Source organism: Pelmatolapia mariae, linkage group LG7 (genome assembly GCF_036321145.2).
Source record: "Pelmatolapia mariae isolate MD_Pm_ZW linkage group LG7, Pm_UMD_F_2, whole genome shotgun sequence".
Classification (NCBI taxonomy): Eukaryota; Metazoa; Chordata; class Actinopteri; order Cichliformes; family Cichlidae; genus Pelmatolapia; species Pelmatolapia mariae.
In genome coordinates this window covers 42,936,238-42,960,107 of record NC_086233.1, presented here as the reverse complement: position 1 = coordinate 42,960,107, position 23,870 = coordinate 42,936,238, and the positions used below count along the sequence as shown (strand labels likewise).

Below are 23,870 nucleotides of genomic sequence, written 5' to 3'. Positions count from 1 at the left end.
AAATCCCAGGAGTTATGGCTTTTTCCACAACAGATATGTGGCATAAAGACAAAAAAAAAAAAAAAAAAGCAGAACTGCACATCAGCATGGCGATAAGTCTGTTTGACCTTTCCTCTGACATCTGAGCCAAGGCTCTACCTATATTATGTCTGTGAACACTTGAGCTGATAGCTCAAGTTATTATTGACATTTTTCTTTACTATGCAACTTATGTGTGTACTATGCAAGTGAATTTGTACACTGAGAAAGTCAAATCTTTCTTTTTCATACCACATCCAATAGTTTTCAAAGCAACTTTTACTCATCTGGTGTGAGTTATACATACACACTTCCATGTCAGGTGGTACAACCAATTAAAAATCTAGGACACCCTTAACTTTTCATAAAATTCGTTACTTCTTTTAAAAGTTGTATATATTATATAGTTGTCCAAGTAAAAGCATGTTTGAAATGAAAATAGTTGCCAAAGGCCGGAGGTGCAACTGAAAGAAATGCAACTGAATGAAATAAAATCTTTTAATTTAAAGCCGTACTATTGTACATTAAATTTAGGGACTTTTAATTCTTCACAGGAATGCGGTTTCTTTTATCGTGTACTTCGGGTGGAATTCAAGATGATTGGACATGAGGTTGAAGGTACAATATAATTACAGCAAAAATTTCTGGCACAACTTCACCTACTTCCAAGGTGCATGGAGAGGATGAAAGAATTCACAATGCAGGAACTCCAGCAACATTTGAGGGAAGATGAACAACTTTAATAATTGACCAACGCGTTTCGGCTTGTGGCCTTCATCAGGGTCATAGTGAAACATTGTAGAAAATTGCTTAAATACAAGACAGGAAACAGAAAAAAATTCAAATTAACCAGTCAAAACTTCATAGATAGATCAGCTGACATATAATAGGTAGGTATTGGTTATTTGGTTAAGTCACGCCCAAGTAAATACTGGACTAGATCATTAATGATGAGGAGGGGGGGGAGGTGACATAACCCCCACCTGTCTGAAAATAACACATGCATGAAATGCATAAGAAGGATACTATAAATATATATATATACACACACACACACACACACACACACACACACACACACACACACACACAAAAGGGGACAAAGGGCAGTATTTAATAATAAAAGCACGTTTGAATTGAAAAACAAGATTACATCATCACATGGAAACACACTTGTTAAAAGGTCCTTATTTATGTCTCTAAAATGTAAAATCTCTGAAATTTAGGCTTAAAATGTAGACTTAAGATGAGATGTCTAGAACGCTACTCCTTCTTTGGCTGAAAAAATAGATAAGATTAATTAAATAAACATTACTCATGTGAGAATAATTTAACTGATAAAATTAGGATAAAAACATTAAGAAAAAAAAGGTTTAGTTCATAAAAACTCATTGATAGAAAAATCCTCATTCATACCTCTGGGGTGCAGACTCTTAAAACGGAATATCCAAAATGCTTCTCTTTTTTTCCAGATAAAATTTATATTACCATCTCTTTGGTTTAGTTTAATGGCTTCAATGCCTAGGAAAAATAATGGTGAATTTGGATGTTTATCATTGAAGTGTCTTGCAACAGGGCTGGTTAGATCATTCCTCTTGATCGAACTTCTGTGTTCATTAATTCGATCTTTCAGAGGGCTGGATGTTTCTCCTATATATATTTTATTGCATGGGCACTGTATCATGTAGATTACATTTTTAGTTCTGCATGTGATAAAGCCCTTTATGGCAATGGTTTTGTCACCTATAGGGTCTTTGAATGATTTAACATTTTTGGTGTATTGACAATTAATGCATGCCCCACACTTGAAATTACCTTGTAGGTTATGGGTTATCAGGGTTTTATCTGGAGTATTAGGGTCGGTGTGTCTGTTGGGGCATTAGGTATAAAAATTTCCTTTGTGATAAAGCTTAAAGTTAGAGCTGAATCACGTGATCCCTAACTCTCTCTTAGTTAAGCTGCAATAGAGTGTTTCTTCTTCACTTACCTTTTTCACTCTCTATGTGTTTATACACCACTATACATTTAATCATTGGTTATTTTTAATCTCTGGCTCTCTTCCACAGAGTGTCTTTTGTCCTGTCTCCCTCCAATCACCCCCAACCAGTCAGGACAGATGACCTCACCTCCCTGAGCCTGGTTAGGCCTGAGTTTTCTTCCTGTTTAAAGGGAGTTTTTCCTTCCCATTGTCACCAAGTGCTTGCTCACAGGGGATTGTCTGATAGTTTGTGTTGAAATGAATTGAAAACAATAATAAAAACTATAACACCTTCCAGTCCTGGTCACATGCACACCCACCACGTTATATGGATAATTTCAAGCTGAATGCTATATATTTGAACAGTGCCATTTTCCAGCAGCATCTATTTCATTATAAGGCGTTTTTATTATCGAATACACACAGACAAAAAGAAACCTCAGATTACACAACGTAATGTGATAATACAATAATAATAATAATAATATACACAGTGAAGTATTTTTGTGTGTATTAGTGCAGAAATCCTGTTTGAGATGTAAACTGAAACGTTTTCCTAATTTGTAAGTCTGCCGTTATATAAACTCTCCACCAGAGGTCTGTGAAGGTTCTCAGTCACCAGAGGGCGCTCTTTTACTGCAAAGGGACATTGGTATAACAATTAACCCTTTATTGTTTCCCCGTGTTTTTTTCTCAATACATTACTTATTTACTTTCTATATTTCTATGTTTTCTATATTACTTTCTATACTTTGTATATTGCGGGTGCCCAGTATGAAATCTCAAAATGTACCATCTTAAGAAATTCAAATAACTGCAGTGCCTTTTAGCAATGTTTCTTTTGGGGTTTTATTTTTTTTTCAGTCAAAATGCAGCCTTAGGGGAAAGAGACTAGCTGATGTAATGAAAGTTTAAATATTAAAAACTCTGTCAAGGCTCAAATTATATAAAAATACTTCACATATCTTTAAATAGGATACTTATAATCTGGCACTGTAAATGAAGATGCTCTAAATTGTTTAGATTAGTTTATTCTACCAGAAACTTTGTGGCAGCTGCCATAAATTATGTTTAAATGCTTAAAATGAGACTTTTTACTATTTCATGAAAAATAGTGAGCTCATTTTGAATTTGATGGCAGCAACTGTCAGGTCAAAGATCCTGGAGCCAAGGTGTTAACATTTCTCTGGCTGGTCACTTGTAGATTCAGCTTTTTAGATCTTTTTTTTTTTTAAACTTCTGGAGAAAAGCAGGATGGTTGAAAAACCTGCTCACACTGGATTTCCTCATACATTCATCATTAAAAACCTTTGACTAAGTTCCTTCCTTCTTTTGACCCTTCCCAGCCGTGTTGCCCTCCCACATACATACTGTCACAGGTTTGTCACAGCTTGCTTTCATGAGAATGCTGCATTGACAGAACAGGTCATGCAGGGCTCAATTTCAAGCCTCAAGCAGTAGGCTTACAACAGGAGTAGGGGTTTGCATATCACAATTCTCAGTTTATACTGTAAGGTAAAGACCCCACAGTATTCACCAGAAAACCAAACAATCAGACATCCTACTGGCAAGAACTTTGTGATGATGGGAGGGAAAAACTGCCTTTTAATAGGAAATCTATAGCAATGAAATATTTGCCCAAATAATATGTATTGTAATGTACTGCACTGCTAGATTTAATGATTTAAAACACCAACAACAAAAATGTGAACATAGGCATATTCCTCTTTTTTCTTGTAAACTTTGCTTCTTAAACAGACCTCAGGAAGACTGTTATTGCTGTGGCTCAGACTGGGGAGCTGCTTTTCTTTCATCTGTTTACTGTAAATGATGGCTGTGATGGAAATCACAGAGTTAAGACAGGAGGAATACAGGGATCAAATGAGGTTACAGCATCCTGAGAAGAGTGAAGGCTTTTTGTGAGCAGGTAGAGGTCTACGGTAATATATATATCTAATCAATATGTGATCACACTTAACTCAGTCTCTTACTTTTGCAATTCCTAGCTCTCATCTGTGCTGTACAGATTTGCTGTCTTCTACCCACAAAGCCTCTTCCTCCCCCCCCATCAGAGCCCCTCTTCCCTCTGTGAAGTGGTTGCCATGACAATCTGCTTGCTCCTCAGTCATATCTGGAGCAAGGAGAGGGAACGTCTGCAGCATTATGCAAGTGACATGCTCTGACTACTGTGAGAGACGCAGTTCGAGGGAGAAGGAGGAGGGAGGAAGTGTATTCAGTACATCAGAACCTTCCTTCAAATCCAGGCGGGGAGAGAAATCAAGTCTTCCTGTTTCAAAACACCCACACTTGACTTCTCAGCCGGGTCTCCACAGAACACTGAACGCCTTGTTGTCCCGTCAGCTCCCCGGACCAAAACACAGGAAAAATTGTTGCTTATTTCACTGCTGGAAACAATAAAATGCTATTTATTCACAAGGGGACAAAGAACTTGTTAGAGACTTCCTTCACTGCAGAGAAAACACTGACGTCTTCACATTCATTTAAAAAAAAATAATAAGACAATCAAAAAAATCACATGCACACACAAGCAGGATGTTTGCTTGCGACACATTTGCGCCACACTGAATGTGATCATGTGATCAGTCTCAGTAAAATGCAGCTCACTGATGGAGCCTAAACGATAAGGTTGGCTTTTCAAACTAAAACAAAGCTTCTTTCAAAAATAATTCCCTGCAGCGCTATTGACTGCCCCATATTTGTCATGTTGTTAGTAATTGAATGAGCTGGATGGGGCCAGTGTATATGGGACTGAGGAGACAGATCATGTTTCATGTAATACTGAAAGATAAGTTACATTTTTTAGTAGTTATTACACACCAGTGAAAAGGAAAAGGGTATCAGGCTTTATAACCACAGACAACACGGGGGGGTATCAGTTTGTTGTTAGTTTGGGTGTTAATTCGCTAACATACCGGCCTTATCTGTTATCTGATATAAACAAAGACTGCCTCCGGTCTAAGTAAAGGTTTGGCTATAGAAGAGGCCTGGGTGTCGAGATCATAGCCTTTATAAAAGATGGATGTAGCCACTGTGATGTCAGCCTTTGGTTTTAGACTGTATTTCAAAGCTTCAGTGGAATGCTGCCACTGGAGTGCTAAATTATCAACATACTAGAAACCTTGGTTATCCATCCAAAAAACTGAATGCAATGCAGAAACACATTTCGGCTGATTAGTGCTAAGTACAGCCTAATAAAATTAGAGAATAGAAATTGACTCTCCAACGCTGAAGCATAAACATGTGGTGCATCACACAGAAGGGCTAATATTTGTGAGATTAAATCAAAGCAGGCCTAAAACTCCTCTATCCAGAGGAAAAGAATTACCCTATGTAGAGATGTTATGAATGGGGAAAGTGTAAACATGCTATTTAATGCTGTAAGGTTGGTTGACTTTACATTGAAGTCTACAGAGACTGACTTGCTTTTGGAGCGAGCCTCAAGTGGCCACTGGAGTAAATACAGTTTTTGGTAATTCAGTCTCCACTTGGTCTGGATCCCTTTTTTTTCTTGGAAGAAAAGTGATGTCCTCAGAAAAGCACAGTAATAAATATAGTGTGATAATACAATGTTAAATATAATAACATACACATGGTATACTGCACTTTTGTGCTCATTAGAGTTTCCAGACAAAACATTTTCAAGATTTAGTACAAAAAAAAAGGGTTGGCCCAATGTGTCCCACTCACCATTTTCCTTTACTATGCCGAGGTGAATTAAAAACAAAGGATATGTTAGGTGTAGTTCTTTATTTCCACCACTGAGTAGAACGAAACATATTTAGGGTTATTACCAGACTCAAAATGCCAAATTGTTAACGGGCAGCCATATTTTCTAACACACATTTATCGAGCGGGTCTTTCAACAGTTCATATTAATGTAACTTGAATTTTACTTAATACAATTTTCTGATTCAAGTATAGGGGTGGGTTTTAATAATCGATTCATCGATTAAAATCGATTCTGGCTTGGATAACGCGAAATCGATTCATTAAAATCCTGAATCGATTTTTTAATATAAATTTATTTTGCCCGAAACGCCAGAATCTCAGGTGAAACCTCACAAAATTTCAACAACCACCAAACAGCTAAGACAGAAAATGAGAGCAGGTACACGGATTCTGCACAAGGACGTAAACACACAGCGCGGACCCGCGGATCAGAATCAGTGAGATGTCGCCTTTCTCACCCTGCTGACGGGCGCTGCAGCTTTAAGCGGCTGCGCGCGCTCCCGCGGACGGCAATCACTTTCTGGCACAACAGCAGCACGGACACGGTCGGGGCTGAAAGCCGACAGCTCGCTGATTCTGATGTTTCGGCGGGTCCGCGCTTTGTGTTCACGCCCTTTTTGCGCTGATTCTAAAGCTGTTAGTTTGATCTCTCTCCAAACAATATTGACCGAACCAGCAACAAAAGAAGATCCAAACTACGCTTCACATAAACATCGTCATGAAATCACTCTGACTGTTACTGTTTTGCTTCACCCACGATAAAATCACACGTCATGCACAGCTCTCTCTCTCTCTCTCTGTACTTCAAGAACAGTTTCCCGTCTAAAAATCTGTTTTCTGCATTATTCGCTTGCTTGTTACACACAAGTCTACTGTTGTTTACAGCGCTGTCGGCCGCTGTTTTTTTTTTTCGTTATAGATACTTCCGAAAAGAAAACCTAATTTCTGCCGTTCAATACTGAACAAATTTAAACTTTTTAAAATTATGCAAAATGCAAAACGCTTAGCCGTGTGTCTAATAAAACCGCTGTAACGTCAGAGGTAATGTTCATATGTTGATTAATGATTTTCTTTCGTTTTTGATGTACTGCAGAATATTTTTATAAAATCCCAGGCCAGGAAAATCACCTTCATGTTTTTCTGCGTTTTATCTTCAGCTACTTTGACACAAAGGCGTCTGCTGTGACGCTTACACCTTTGATAAAGTCTTGCGTGTGTCAGCTTCCTTTTTATAGATACAAAAATATGTAAATGTACTGATCTGAATTATAATATTTCTGACTGTCAAAATTTCCCAGATTCAAATCGAATTTAATTGAATCGAATCGAATCGAATTGAATCGAATCGTGGATCGAATCGATTCGGGACCTTGTGAATCGGAAACGAATCGATTCTAGAAATCAGTGACGATACCCAGCCCTATTCAAGTAGGCCACCATGGGCTACCTATGACTGGTCTTTTGTCCCCATTATACCATCTCTTTGAAATAAAAGTTCCTGCAGGTGAGCTAAAATATTTAATCACTCAACATATTGTTGTTTTCCAGGTCTGGGCTCCATGTGAGAATATGAACCCCGTGTACTGACCTCTTAAACATAATACAGTTTTGTTATGCTTCCAACTAAACATTGTCACATGACACTATGCAACCACACTGATAGAAATCATGCCACGCAAGCTTGGTTACCATGGTTACTCAAAGCTCTGGCTTCATATTTGTAGAAAACACCAAAGAAATTGCATTTAGCTCACATAGGACCCAAAAAACATAAAAAAAATAAGAGACAGACAGTGGAGCAAATACTGTTAAATAGATGATTTCTTTAATAAAAGACATTAGAGCGTGACATTCAGTTATAAACTCAAATGATATTGCTTCAGTAGCATACAGTACAGAGCTTAACTGGACCAGTGTGAATTATAATCTGACACCAGCATGTCACCAAACAACCGACTCATCTGGAGAACACAAGAGTCTTCTGTCTTCAGCTTGTTGGTCTACATTCAAACCACTTCAGAACAGTTAAAGTAAACTATGTACACACAATCCACCCTCCACGGTGAGCACAGATGGATGAACTACACAAGCACTAGCTAATAGGCATGAACAGTGAAACTACAGAGATGAGAGGAAAGGGGATGTGTGTACAGGACATGCGACAGGAAGGGAGTAAGCCAGGTTTGGGCAGGCTGAGGAGTGCTTTAATAGGAGAGCCAGAGATGCTGGGCCATGCAGAAAAGGGCATCTTATAACAGCCCCATAATTTGTGCATCCTTATTCGTATCCACTGCTATCTTAGAGCAGGATTTAGATTTAAGCTTAAATCAAACTTTGAATTTACTGCAATAGGCTTCACTCACTTAGGCCCAAAGCAGTTCTGGGACCCTGAAGCTACGTCTAATATAAGGAGATTATATTCTAGAGAGGTATGCTGTGGGGTGGGATGGTGTAATTAGTAGTAATAAATGAGGCGATGACATAGATATTTGTAATATCTATGGGCACAGAGAGAGAGGAATTTGTGCATGTGTGTGTGCCCAGAGGTCTGTGTGGGGAGGTGAGGGATCAGTGTCTACTTAGACAGCTTGATGGGTGAGGGCACCTTGATGTCCTGGCCTCTCTCCAGCCTCTTCTCACACTCAATTAGGTAGTTGACGCCATCAATCACTGTCTGCACCAGCTGGACCTGAGAGGATGGACATGCCACATTTTAGTAACAAAAGTGAACAGGAAAGTGCACAGAACATAAAAAAGTAGACACTATTTTTGCAATAAGGAAGAGTAATTTTATCAAGGTCAAAGCCAAGTCACATTTGTGTTTGGTAAGCCACACAAGACAGAAATTATTAACATGACCAGAAAACTTTTGTATCTTAAAACAAATAAAATAGTGAAAGCCTAATACAGGGTACTTCTAGCAGCTTTTTCTTTGAATGCTGTCAGTGGCTGAAGATACAAAACAGTCTGCAGCTATAAACAAACCCTTCACAACCAAAGTGCAAACTACCAAATAGGGATGAGCAGATATAAATACAAGCAGCCTGTACTCTTGTTGATTCTGTCTTATGGCTCAGTTAAGACGCAGAATGTGTGCCTCCTCTAGTGCTATGTAAGTACAGCCCACCTCAAAAACAGGCACTTCTCAAATGTTCACATGGGCTGAGCTATAACACACAACCCAGAAATATTTATATATTTTCACAGCAGGACGATGCAACAGTGTAGAACAGTCACCTTGCATCAAGAAGGACCTGGGTTTGAATTGTGTGTCTGTGTTGCTTCTCTCTTGGTATTCAGGCTTCTTCCCATAGTCCAAAGACATTAGGATAGTGTGTGGTTCCAAAGTGGCTGTGAGCATGAATCTTTGTTTGTCTCTGTGTTCTCACTATATGCAGCTGGGATAGCTTCAGCCTGTCCTGATAGATACTTTATATTCTGTTGTGTCACACAGCAGTGTCCTCACAGTGATGTCATGTCTGTGTCAAATTACAACCTGCTGAGTGCCTAAAAACTAACAAGAAACTTTCAAGTACCCGCAGAACTGTTTGGTTTTTTTTTAAATTAAAATGAGGATTACTAAATATTTATTTTATTTAGTGTTTCTAAATTCTGTATATTATATCATATTAATTCAACAACAACAATACTTAGTAGACACACCTATGGTATCAGTTTCAAAATCGTACGTTGCCTTGGTCTCATGTTATCTCATTCATAAGATTTTCTGAAAACCTGACCTTTGACCTTGAGGTCAAGGTCACCGAGATTTGAACTTGTCCAAGGCTCAGTCGAAGCACCCCTGGTATGAACTTCAAACTCCTATGTGGCCTTGTTTTTGTGTTATCACACTAACGAACTTGCGTCTAATTCTCCATCAGCCTTTTATGACTGAGGGGTAAAAAGCATCCGAGTTAATTTTACTTCCTCAAACTTCTGCACACGTTTGTGATTTTAATGTTTATTTTATTTGCGTTATAAGGTGACCTTGAGTGTTTTAAAAGGCACCAACATATCAGACTGAAATCTGTTTTTGTTAACACGGGCTTAAAGAGGAACACCTCCTTGTAGTCCTTCTGCACTTTTCCCCAACTGCTTACAATTCTCTCATTCCTCCATCCTCATTCAGATTTTCTCTTTCCTTAACTCACTGACTCCGCCCTTGGAGGTCAGCTCCCAAGCCTTTCAATAATCAGACAATATTTTAAAGAAAGAAAATTAGATGAGTGATTCCTAATCTGTACCAAACTGAAGGCTAATTTGTACACTGCATTTCACCCAGCAACAACAAAGAGCCCCCGCCTCCTCTGCATGTCATCAGAATAAAACACACAACCATGCACTCACCACAATAGAGAGCTCCTCTATTGTACTGTACCCATGTGACACTGAGGCCAAGGACATAACGGAGACAGATTACATGTACAGGCCAAACAAGAAGCTCCTCTTATGCTTTTGCAGTTGTGAAAAATAGCTCCAGCTATACTTTGTCTGAAAAACTGATTAAACTGTACTCCAAATAATCCAACTCACAAAATATTTGTTTAGCAACAGTTTACATTGTGCTCATATTTTCTAGGTAACATGGTTAAGATGGTTAGCTTTTTTTAGCCTCACTGAGAAAGCATTGTCTTTGCTTATTCCGGGATAATTTATCGAGGTATTTGTGGTTAATGAACAACACCAGGAAAAACGGTTTGACAGGTAATATCTGCGGTGTACTTAAAGGTTAGGGACGTAGCCACACAATTCATTTACCCTACCTCAGACTGTCCCAGGCGGTCTAGGTTGGAGATGTCAAACACACCACCCACAGCTGCAGTATCCACACCGCCTGTCCCTCGCTTCTGCAGACGCAGGTTGTCCAGGATCTTACTGAAGCGAGGATCCTGGGATGAAGCAGAGAGGAGTTATTTCACGCCATTTCAAATCACCAACCACAATATTATTAAGGGTGAATTAATCTAAAGATTCCTTTTGTAGACTTGAGAAAAGAATTGATGATGTTCACAAAGCAGACGATGGATATCCAAAGTTATCACAGTGTTTTAAAGTGTCAAGAAGAGTGAAGTATCATCAACAAATTCACAGAGAGCAACACAGCGCAGAACAAGCCTTGCAGAGGTAGGAAGTGAAAGATTTCAAAGACTCTGGAAAGAAGAACAAGAACAAGAGAGATGTGTCTAAAAACCCCAGAACAACTCCCAAGTTGTTCTGGGGTCAGGAACTGTAGTCTCAAAGAAGACAATCGCTAGAGCCATGCACAGGAATGGACTTCAAGGTTGCAGACCAATAAAAACTTAATTCTGGAGAAGAGAACACCATCCCCACAGTGAAACACACAGATGGGAGTATTATGCTGTGGGAAGTGGGAATCTTGTCAAGGTGGAAGGAAACATGAAGAAAGAAGATTTTGCAAGAAAACTTCAAGTAGTAATTGCTTGAGGATCGTTGCTTTGTCTTCCAACTTGACAACAACCCAAAACATGTCGCTCCTGCTGAAGAACTACCTCCAGAAGACCAAAGTGAAGGGTATTGAAAATCTGGAATGAACTGAAGACCAAGATCGGTGGAAGAAGACCATCAAATCTGGAGGAGCTTGAGAGATTCATCAAAGAACAGTTGTTTGGGATTGCTCAGGAGACATGTGAGACTTTTGAAAACTACAACAAAAAGTGCAGGCTGTTATTGAGCAAAAAAAGGTACACATCAGACAACAAGTTAATAATTTTTGATAGTTTTTGTGAACAAAATTAATAATGTAACATAATGAAGATGTGCTAAAATGTCCTGAGTCTGTTTAACGGCACTCGGGAAATCCTTATTAGCTTAATTTTAAAAAACCATACACAGTGCAAATCTTGTGCTTTAAATGTGACCGCAAAACCCAATAAAACACATGTATGGAAACACACGTATGGAGTTAAACTCACCTTGCTCAGCAGGGGCAGCTTGACGTGGACACCGGCCCTCAGTCCTGTGCCCAGGTTTGAGGGGCAGGTAAGGACGTAACCAAGCCTCTCGTTCCACATAAATTCCCAGCCTCTCTCCTGGATCAGACGCTCCACCTAACAGAGGAATATGGAGTCAAACAAGACAGTGAGTGTGTTTCACTCCCAGACTGCAATAACTGCCACACCTTTGAGTTTTCATATTTTGTGGCTGACAAGAAAAGAATAGGGAGTTGCTCAACTTCTATAACTGTTCAATGAACTCTGGTGGGAGTGGAATGACAGATAACCCAGTGCTAATGTAGAGCCAAGGAGTGCTGTTCAGGGCCCTCACACATTTAGTACATAAAAGCCCCAGATGTTGTATTGCTTGTCTTTAGTGCTTTCTCAAAAGGGGAATTTGGCCTGCTTTTGGATAAACAGTTTATCCCAAAAAGTTGATTGTATTCATCTGGACATGGTGTTTTCAGTGGGGGAAACATTTTGTTTCAGCTCGCTGTCTGACTTCTTCAGTCTCAGCTGACTGCAGGTTTCTCCAACCTAAAAAGTACCTCTGCAGACTGACTGAAACTAGCACCACTGGCAAACAACATGCTGTGAGATCAGTTTCTTGATGATTAATATGGAAATTGTCATGACCACTGATCAACAACCACTGATCAATGGCCATGAGTACCATTCACAGAGTTGAGGAATGGCTGCAATCACAGCATTGTAAGATGGTGAAATAAGTACCCTTAGGCCCCCCTGCTTCATTCAGAGATGGTCTTTCCCTTTTCACGTAAATCTCCCCACTCAGTGTTCCTCCCTGTTCAGGATGTGTAAACCCTCATTATGAGAACATAAACTTCCTGGACAGGGTGACATGTACATCCTCTTTCCTTACCTGGGTGAATGAGTATGCATCAGGACATAAACAGTTTATGTTTGCCCAACCATTTTTGGGCATCTGTCTACATGTGAAGTCAAAGTCTAGTGTAAGCAGTTTTTTCCATTCTGTAAGAATTCTCTACAGTGATGCTTTTAGACTGTATTAATTAACTTGCTAGGTTTATTAAATCCATAAAGCCATCAAACTGCAGCAGACCCACAGTCTACCATTATCAAATTTAATATCCAATACTTTTATTAAATCACACACAGCCAACATCGTGCAGTGTGTTAGATTTGCTGGCAGTAATTTCTTATGGTCCAGGATCACATTTGCACAGAGATCACAACGGAGAAAAACACCATGCCTGCTCAACCCCCCAAATTCTCTATTTAGTTCTTTTCTCCTTAAGCTGTTTCAAATTATCCCCTTGCATACACAAACACAGTCTTACCTCCTTCAGGCCTCTGCAGAACCTCTCAAAGACTCTCTTCATGTTTCCTCCCTTCTCCATAGAGATGACTCTTGTGTGATCCTCCTCATTGACCCAAATCAGGAATGTCTTCTCATTGTTGTGCCTGCGCATAGATTAAGGACATAGATTATACAGTATTCATGTTTGTGGTTGATGGTTGCCCAGTTTCTGTATTTGCACTAGCATATAAAGAAGAAGTGGACAGACTATAGACAGTAAAAAAAACCCAGATGGTTATGGGCTGGAAAATAAAGCCGATCCAGAGGTGCCTTAACCCTGCATTCTACCTGAAGGCCTCCAAACCATGATAGCTATGGTTGTAAAGAAGACCTTTGGTCCTATAGACGTTTATAGGAAAACAGCCTTCAGTCTTGACCTCTTTAAACACTTTCCTGACGAGTTTATGGGCTCATTCACTCGTATTAATCAGACTGAATAAAATATTGAGTCTATTTTGTAAAGCTTGGACATGCTATGTTTCAAACTGGAGAATTATCTGACCATTATTATGATTATCTAATTATCTGAACCCCCACCCCTAAGTCCTTTACTACTGCTTTGTCAAGGTTTCAATGAAACGCTAAAGAAAGCAGACATGTTATTAAACAGATAAAAGAAAGTAAAGTCTACCTGATAAAGAGTCAAGCCTGTCAGTGATACAAACAAGTGTTTATTCACATTAATATTTATACTTCTGAAGATATAAGCATGACTGCACAGATGCATGTTCCTATTCCAGACTGAAGACTGTCAAAAGCTATTACGAAGTGCACACTGATTGTACTCCGGAGAATATATATTCTATATACTAATGTTCAGTACCAACTATACGTGACCTACTGTACACGTCACTTCAAGAAAAGACTCCCTCAAAGAAAGGCACCCACAGTATGAGTCATTAGAAGTGCCAACTTTTTATGCATAATGTTATAAAATTTTAAGTCAACGCATAAGACTACTCTGAGGTAGTCTTTTCTCTGTGCTTATTTCCTTAATGGTGGCAGACATTTAAAAAGGGTGGGGAGAGAGATAGAGAGAAGGAGAATGCAATAAAAAGGAAGAAAAAGAACACGGAACAGAAGCAAAAAGGATTAAAAAATAAGCAAAACGATTCACAGCAGAGCTGAACATAAGGTTAGTGAAAAAAAAGAAAAGCTCAGAGAGCCAGAAAAACAGAAAGCTGAGCTCCTGAAAGAAGAGATGATGAAGGAATGACGTGAAGGTGAATTATTAAGGAGAGCTGAGGACAGGTTGGCTGATACGGCTGGCAGAGGGAGAGAGGAGGGAGGCTGGTGATTGATTTTGGCTGGCTGACACGTTGCACTGGGTTATTCCTGAGTACATGCTGAAACTCAGTGCTGAGGGAGCATTTTCCACATTGCTAATACACCTCTACCAAGGATCAGTGACAGAGAAACGCCAAAAACAGAGACAAAAAAAGGCCCTTCTTTATTTAGAAAACTGTTAAATATGAAAACTAATCATTAAGGACTAAAAGAGTGGCCTCACTTGGGAGAAACACGTTACATAACTGTTTGTATGACCCACTTCCAGTTTGTAGCACTAAAGAAAAACATTAATTAAATATCATAGTGGGTCACCTCCAAACACTGTGTCACTGTCATCCCTCAGAAAAGAAGAAAATGTTATTCTTAAATATAAATACAAGATTAGTCAACCAGTACACAGCAATGATCTAAATCAGGGGTAAAAAACATAAGGACCAGAGGCCAGAATCGCTGCGGCAAAGACGCCGTCCGGCCCACTAGACCCCTCTGGAAAATGTGAAATAGGGCAATCTTTTTTGAAACAACTGTATTTCAATACATTTTGTAGCTTTTCTGCCTGATAAAGTCCAATCATACTACACCAAAGTAATTAAAGATTAGACAAAAAAATCAAATGGCAGAAAAATTCTGTTCTGTGTATCTCCTATACAAATTTCTGTTTTTTACAGTGGATGCACAGAGGGAAAAAAATAGAGTCATAGAGTCTCTCTGGCAGATTTCTTTCATTTACTACAGCAGCATTTCTTTATCATGTAGAAAAAGTGAGATATACTGTTGTTGCACTTCTTTTTTGGTATATTATGATAGCTCAGAGATTAAATGTGTAGTTAAACTTCTTTATTCTGACAGAAAGGGGAGTTTCACTGTTCTGGTCCACCTCAGGTCAAAGTGGGACATGTTATTTGGCCTACAATGTAAAACAGGTTTGACCTCTCTGATCTACATGAACCTTTAACAAAGTATTTAGGATCTCTTTATTTCTGGAATTAAATAGATGAAAAAGTTTTGTTTACCAGCCAGAAACATTTCTTATCCACTTACCAAATACCACGGGCATCTGGCCAGTCACGAGCCATCCCTGCACATGTGAGGAGCGGGGACACCGGCTTGTCAAACAAGAAGTGGTCCTGTTAGAAATACAGAAAAAAAAGGATGATTTATACTCAGCTAAGTCCAGAGCGTTTGTTGGTTAAGAAAACAAAATGGGATCAAGAAATTAGAACTAATTACAAATATAAACAACATCAGAACATTAGAAATAATATCTTCAATCAACACAATAACTAATTAAGTGTGCTAAAATATTCCAGCTTATAAATATGTGATCAACTGACGGATCATTTCTTTCAGGCTAACTATATGAAGTACAAAAATGAGAGAATGCATCTTCTGCCAAGGCCAAGTATCAGTTTTGCAATTTTAGTCTGGATCTGCACCAAAATGAAATGGGTTATTCTTTTGCTTCGTCTTTCTGCCAAGTTTGATGCAATTCTATTGGTAAGTACACTTGCTAAAAGACAAGCAAACAGACAATGGCACTGAACATATATCTTTCCTTATAGAACACCTGTCAAATGTAGTAAATAAAATATAATGCTTTAGTATAGCTTTGGTTTCCAATGTGAAATTGTATACATTAAGTTACAAAATACAGGATGTTTTCTCTAAGACAAATATACAAATAATTAAATGAGAGCAGAGGTAGCTAAAACTTGACTTTTTCCAAATGCAAATTCCAAATGAGTCAACAGCATGACATCATCACTCACATCAATGAGCTGTTGCTGCTCCTTTTCTGTCATTTGGGTGAGACTGTAGTACTTCCCCGTTAGGTCACCCTTCAGGCCAGACAGGGCATCCACCACCACTCTCTCCACCTCCCTGCGCTCTGCCCTGGTGCAGGCGGGTGGCAGGCTCAGGCCGCGGATGCTGCGGCCTGTCCTCACCCTGGACGACAACACATATCGCTCATCGAAAAGACCTGACTGGATCTGAAACAAAGATGGGGTGGTTTAAGGCTACCTGTGCAGGTAAATCAGATCATATGATGTATTAAAAAAAAAAACAGTGAAAGAAATAAGAGGTGAGGAGGAGGAAGAATTTTGAAGAAGTTTGTACTTCTCTAGACTGGTTATAGTAGTATATAAAGAGAGATAGAAATCTAACTAGGCACTTTGCCTTCACAATTTAAACGTACATATTTAGAGTAAAATGAGTAGTTCTGAATTTTTTGATGCTTTTTGCAAATTTTGCTTTCAAATACCCAGCCTACAGAGTAAAATACTACTTCAGGCACTGTCAGTGTTAGTAATACCTTGCTAGAATCCAGATCAGTGGGGTGCTTCATGGCGCGGGGGTCATAGCCATTGTGCCTTTCCTTGATCACAGGGTCCAAAAGGTCTGCAAATACCTAAACCAGAAAAAGGAATAAAGAATACTCAGACATTACATGTATAAGGTTTACTAATGAGTTCATTTTAAAAGTCTATTTTTTCTTTAAATATTTATTATTGCTCATTTAAAATAAGCAATATTGAAAAGGAATAATTAAAAAAGGATTTTTCTTATGCCTGGTCTGGAGTGATTGATAAGCCAAGTAGAGCGAACAATGAGGGTCATTTATTAGTGAAATTGAGTCACATGCATTACTGAGTCGATAAAGTTAAAGTAATATAATCATTGTTATTTTGTTGTCATTTGTTGATAAAGCAGGTAATACGTTTTCCAAAATGCATGTTGCGGTTGATTAGTTTGTTCGAATCAGTTTATGTTCACTATCATTAATTACCATAAAACAAGCTCTAAACAGTAACTTAAGCAAATTTTTACAGCACCTATTATAATATTTGAATTGCTGCGTTATTTCTGAACATTAGATAAAGAAAAATATATAATACACTTGGATACCTAACATCACTCAACTAACTGGTGGAAGAGGGGATTTCCTCTATGAGAATAAATCCAATCGGTACTTCAGTAGTGAGGCATGGTAGAGGCAGCATCACCCTTTGAAGGTGAGAGTGGGGAGAGAACTCAGAAGATGCTAGGAAGAATGGAGCCAAATGCACAGAAGCTTTTAAAGAAAATCTAATCCAGAGTGCATGCAACCTGAGACCAACAATGGATCAATTTTCACAACAACAGCCAAGAGAACGCTGGATTGGTTTCAAGACAAGTCTCTGACTGTCCTTGAGAGACCCAGCCTAAACTCAGACTTTAACCCCCCCAAATCTTTGAAGAGACCCAACGGTGGCTCAAAGCTGATGACAAGGCTTAAAAAGATCTGGAAGGAAAAACTGGATACACTGCACATGTGCATGTGTGAAAGGCTGTTACACTTAAAACTATATCTGCCGTAAATGGGGAGAAAATATGATTTCAGTGACTTTGAACATTGGTGCAATACGGGCTGAGTATTTCAGGAACTACTAGGATGTTCCCCCAACCATCGCTACGGTTTTTAGAGAATGGCGTGAAAAAAGAAAATATCCAGTGAACAGCAGTTCTCTGAGTGAAAACACTTTGTTGATGTTGGTAATGATGAGGATAATGGCCAGACTGCCTTGACCTGGTAGTAAGGCAACAGATGATCATTTAAAGATCACAGGCTACTTGAGTATTAATGGTGACCATGTTCATCTCTTTATGATCCATCTTATGATGGATCATTTCAGCTGGATAACATGCTACATCACAAACCGCAGATCATTTCGAACATGAACTCAAATGGCCTCCACAGTTACCAGATCCCAGTCCTATCAGTCTCTTAAGTCCGAAGTCATAAACCGTTTCCGGGTCCAAACTGTCTAAATTCTTTTACCGTTAATAAAATGATTACTGTGCTCCCAGGTGTTACAAGAAAGTTTAATATCCAACCATCCATGAAAAATAGAATTTCAAAAATTCTACCGAGTTGAAGTAAGAGAACTTGCAAAATGACAGGGTGATCAAATACTTATTGCCCTCACTGTAATAAAAACCCACAGAGACCAACATTGATCTCTCATTATTTTTAGGGGTTTGTTCAGATTAAACAGAACAAGATACAAAGCCCTGCAACACGTTAACGATACAACAGTATCAGTAGGAGTTTGGACCTGTAAGCAGGGTTTACACGTCATCACTTAATAACCGGATACAGCACCTGTGCGGTGTGATGAAATGGGAGTTGCACAATATGGATGTGTAGCAACAAATCTACTGCAACTCTGTGATCCCATCATATCAATATGGACCATGGTTTGAGAAATGTTTTCAGCACCTTGTTTAATCTGTGTCACAAAGAACTAAGACAATTCTGAAGGCAAAAGGGGATCCAACACAGTACTAGGAAGGTGTGCATATTTTCGCAGTGCAATCTTCTAGCCAACATTTTATGACTGAAAAAAGTGGAAGGGTCTGAAATATCCTAAAAAGACTGTCTCTGAAAATTGAGTAACTGCTTTACCAGAAGTCACTGACATTCTGTTGTGTTACAGTAAGGCAAGGCAAGGCAAGTTTATTTATATAGCACAATTCAACAACAAGGTGATTCAAAGTGCTTTACAGAGACATTAAAAACAAAAACAAATAAAAAGCACGATTTAAAATTGATTAAGACAAGCAAGCAAACAAACAAACAAACAAACAAACAAACAAACAAACAAACAAACAAACAAACAAACAAACAAACAAACAAACAAACAAAACAGTATTTAAAATCAAAAATCAAAACAGTAGATAAAATCAGAACAGTAGATAAAATCAGAACAGTAGATAAAGTCAGTAGTTAAAATGTAAGTTTTGAAATTTAAGCTTAAAAGTGTGGATTTGGTGCTTTATTCAAAAGCAGCTGAGAACAGGTGAGTCTTCAACCTGGATTTAAATAAACTGAGTGTTTCAGCTGATCTGAGGCTTTCTGGGAGTTTGTTCCAGATATATGGAGCATAAAAGCTGAATGCAGCTTCTCCGTGTTTGGTTCTGACTCTGGGAACTGATAAAAAACCGGATCCAGATGACCTGAGGGATCTGGAAGGTTCATACTGGGTCAGGAGGTCACTGATGTATTTTGGTCCTAAACCATTCAGAGCTTTATAAACCAGCATCAGAACTTTAAAGTCTATCCTCTGACGGACAGGCAGCCAGTGTAAAGACCTCAGAGCTGGACTGATGTGGTCCACTTTTTTGGTCTTAGTGAGGACTCTAGCAGCAGAGTTCTGAATGAGCTGTAGTTGTCTGACTGATTTTTTAGGTAGACCTGTAAAGATGCTGTTACAGTAATCAAGCCTGCTAAAGATGAATGCATGGACTAGTTTTTCCAGGTCCTGTTGAGACATCAGATCTTTTATCCTTGAAATATTCTTGAGGTGATAGTAAGCCGATTTTGTTATTGTCTTAATGTGTTTTTCTAAGTTTAGGTCTGCATCCATCACTACACCCAAATTTCTCGCCTGGTTGGTGGTTTTTAGGTGTATAGATTGAAGTTCTCTGGTGACCTGTAATCGTTTTTCTTTGGCACCAAAGACTATTACTTCAGTTTTGTTTTTGTTTAGCTGGAGAAAATTGTGGCACAACCAGTCATTAATTTCCTCAATGCATTTACCAAGAGCCTGTACAGGGCCTCGGTCTCCTGGTGACATTGTGATATATGTTTGTGTGTCATCTGCGTAGCTATGATAGTTTATTTTGTTGTTCTTTATAATCTGTGCCAGTGGGAGCATGTAGATGTTAAACAGAAGGGGTCCCAAGATGGAACCTTGGGGAACTCCACATGTGATACTTGTCTGCTCAGATGTGAAGTTACCTATTGATACAAAGTATTTCCTGTTTTCTAAGTATGTTTTGAACCAGTTTAGTACAGTTCCTGAAAGACCTGCCCAGTTCTCCAGTCGTTTGAGTAATATGTTGTGGTCAACTGTATCAAATGCTGCACTGAGATCCAGTAAAACTGAGACTGACATTTTTCCACTGTCTGTATTCAGACATATGTCATTAAACACTTTGGTCAGAGCGGTTTCAGTGCTGTGGTTCTGTCTAAAACCTGACTGGAAGGCATCATAGCAGTTATTCTGTGTTAAGAAGTAATTGAGCTGTTGAGAAACTGCTTTTTCAATGATCTTACTTAAAAATGGGAGGTTTGAGATCGGCCTGTAGTTATTCATTTGTGTCTTGTCAAGATTGTCCTTTTTCAGTATAGGTTTAATTACAGCAGTTTTTAGTGATTCTGGAAACACACCTGACGTTAAAGAAAAGTTTATGATCTGTAACAGGTCTGACTCCAAAGTCTTTGAGACCTTTTTGAAAAAACTTGTTGGCAGGACATCTAAACAGCAAGAGGAGGAGTTCAGTTGACCTAAGATGTCCTCCAGGTCTTTGTTGTTAATAGGGTGAAACTGTTTGATGGTGTTTAAACAGTTTTTTGGTGGACACAGTACATGTCCTGGATCTGCTGTTGATGTACCAATTGCTTGTCTAATCTTTTGGATTTTTTCTGTGAAGAATTTGGCAAAGTCATTGCAGGCCATGGTCGAATGAAGTTCAGCTGCCACTGACACAGGAGGGTTTGTTAGCCTGTCAACTGTAGAAAATAGGACCCGAGCGTTATGACTGTTTTTGGTGATGATGTCAGAGAAGTAGGACCTCCTTGCACTCCTCAGTTGTAAATTATAATTGTGAAGTTTCTCTTTATAGATGTCATAATGAACCTGGAGGTTTGTTTTTCAGATCATCCCTTACAAAGGAATAAATATCCGTCAGTAACACCATACCCTGAAGTGTTCAAAAGAAACGCCCACACATGTCAAAAGCTGGGAGTATATGGTACATTGCAAATACTAAAGTATGTATTCATCTTGTTTAAGGAAAATGCTTACACAATCACAAGTAACAGAAATGTCTAATGGTTGACCTGCAACCTTCAGCATTACAGATTAAACACTGATTGTTATCCTGATCCATAGTTAATATCAGATTCAAAGACACACACACGCTGTCAGCAGTTCCAAGATATTTCTGTAGCTTCTAAATGAAGTAGGCAATTAAAATGAAAATGTACTGAAGTATCCTCATTTTAGATATTGAGACATCCCAAAAGACATGTCCCAGCTAAAAACCCTCCCTCAGTGGCACTGTAATACTCTGTGTATGTCACAAAACATACTTGATAATGAGGGTGGGAACACTAACAGGGTAGAGAAGACCCGAGGACATACGTCATATGCAAGTACATAATAAAGAGTCTTCTTCCGCTTAAGGAAGGATTCTCTGTTACCTTGTGATTCTTTCTAAAACCTATTAGACCCAAAACCCTGTTTTGGCATCAAAATGTTTTGTATGCAGGAAGAAGCCTGTATGTCGAAAAGTTACTATGACGTCTGACCTCATAAGACTCCTCGTCTCCTGCCACCATGCCAACGGTCTTGATGAAGGGGTGCCCAGGGTTGTCCACACCTGTCTGGATGGCCTGGTCCAGTGTGAAACCATTGGGAGTGGCTCTATCACACAGCTTAGAGTAGATTGCAGGTGTGAGGTTACTGGCCATGCAGTTGTTGTGTTTGCGCAGGTCTGGGAACTCCGCACTGCACAAACACAAATGAAAGATTATATGTGAATGTGCTGCTATTGGAGAGAGAAAAAAATTGCAGGAGTGTGGGCGATGGTTTACTTTTTGCCCTTGGAGCAGGGGCACAATGAGTGACTCACTCGAGGAACTGTTTTTCATTGCACGTACGCAAGTGACTTGTGTGTCAACCTGTGACTTTCTGCTAATACAACACCCTGCCAGCTAACAAAACACCACTAATGTAAGACACAGAAGGACACGAGCATTGTACTATAAAACATGGCACAGCGGCACCATTAATGTGCATTCTTTGGTTAAAGATCAACTATTCATGAGATGGTAAAAGTGCCATTTATTTCATGATGATAGAGGATGCAGAATTGTATTAGACACTACAAGCTTTTCAAATGAGCATTTAGGCTTTCACAGACGCTAATGGAAAAAAAGAAAACGCTGTCAAAAGACCAGCAAAAATTATGGTCTTTGACAGCAAATATTCTGTGTACGATTTTTAAATGGTTTTTTACATCATTTTTATTAGACAAAAACAGGTTCCGTAATAGTAGTCTGTTTATGTGGAGAAGATGTGTAACTGTATGTTCAGAACCATTTACTAGAAAAATTATTTGTCAATCAAATGTCCTTGGATTAAAAAACAAAGACAAGCATGTTTTCTTTATTGCAATAATCTGACGGATATTTATTCCTTTGTAAGGGATGATCTGGCTAGAGCCCTATTGTATGTGGAAGCAATGCCAATATCTGTCTACATTTTTTGCCATCACACCGCAACCACCTACTGCACCATTACTGCAAGGTTTCAACCATAATCACTAGCTACTTCTAATTTGAAAACTTTCGTACCATCACTTAAGCAGGATTATGACTTTTATTTTTTTTAAAAAGGGTCGAAATATTAGTAAATGATATAGTCTAGATGATTTTTCCACACTCTATTTAAATATAATTAAATATTCCCATTTCGTGTGGGCCACCCCATTGAACCAATCATGTTAACGCCCCTGCTGCAGGAGCTCTTTAGGTGTGACCACTTGTATAACAGTGGGCAGGGTTTTATATCAGAATACCAGTAATCATTTACTAACCTATATATGGTGTATGTGGTGCATTTTTAATGCATGCAGGCGTGCACTGGGACACGTACGCACCCCGCCTCAGCCTCTCCGAGTCTTTTGATCCCGCCAGTATCCATGTATAACAATGAGTGCCTGCATGCAACCTATATTTATGGCGCTAAACCATCTACTCTGCAGGCTGGTGCAAGGAGCACAATTATAGCTGAAGGAAGCAGAGATCTGTGTCATATGGTTGCATATATGCGATGGTTATGAGCGATATTAAATCTAATTATACTTCACATACAAAGCATCACTGAACCTAGTATTTTTGCAAGGACGTTAGGATTATGCGTGGTCCCTATATGCTGCCTCTTGCACGATTAATTTTAATTATGTTGATGCAAACAATGATATTAATAACATATTAATATTTCACAAAAAACTGAAAAATAATATAAAATATAGATTCGCATTGGTTTTGAAAAGCTGCTCATTTCTAACTAATAATCTGTGCATTGCATCACAAAATATGTGATAAAGTTATGCTAAATGCTTCTAAAAATAATGACTACATTTGTGTGTAGCTGTTGTAGTATTGGAAAAAAAACGTTACCTCGCGGGGTACCTCCTGCGAACAGGCACTCCGGCGCTAACATGTTCCCGGTGGAGGAGAAATCCAGCTGTTACCGAGCCTCCCACCAAAGTCAGGATCCCGATGTGTCGTTTGGAGGAAAGGATTCTCGAGAAACTGCTTGCCATTTTTTTAAATCCTCCTTGTATTTGGGTTTTGAAAAAAAATGAGAACGGTCTTTTTTTTCACGGCCACGGAGAAGGAGGGTCAGGTGGACGTGAGTGTCGGTGATGAAGTGCCCCTGATGGAATGGAAAGGAGTGCGATTGAGAAGCAGCGACGTCAAGAT

The 23,870-nt window shown here is 38.9% G+C and overlaps 1 protein-coding gene across 1 annotated transcript; it reads right to left on the bottom strand.

The window, feature by feature from the left end:
- Positions 1 to 7,557: 7,557 nt before the first annotated feature.
- On the bottom strand, positions 7,558 to 23,852 carry LOC134631149 (creatine kinase U-type, mitochondrial-like). Its single transcript, XM_063479179.1, has 9 exons — positions 23,565 to 23,852; positions 21,690 to 21,888; positions 16,647 to 16,742; positions 16,102 to 16,323; positions 15,374 to 15,459; positions 13,023 to 13,146; positions 11,680 to 11,814; positions 10,510 to 10,635; positions 7,558 to 8,435 (listed from the first exon to the last, which is right to left on the bottom strand). The coding sequence occupies exons 1-9, from the start codon at positions 23,708 to 23,710 to the stop codon at positions 8,322 to 8,324; spliced, it is 1,248 nt and encodes a 415-aa protein (XP_063335249.1). The 5' UTR covers positions 23,711 to 23,852; the 3' UTR covers positions 7,558 to 8,321.
- Between the last annotated feature and the right edge of the window lie 18 nt (positions 23,853 to 23,870).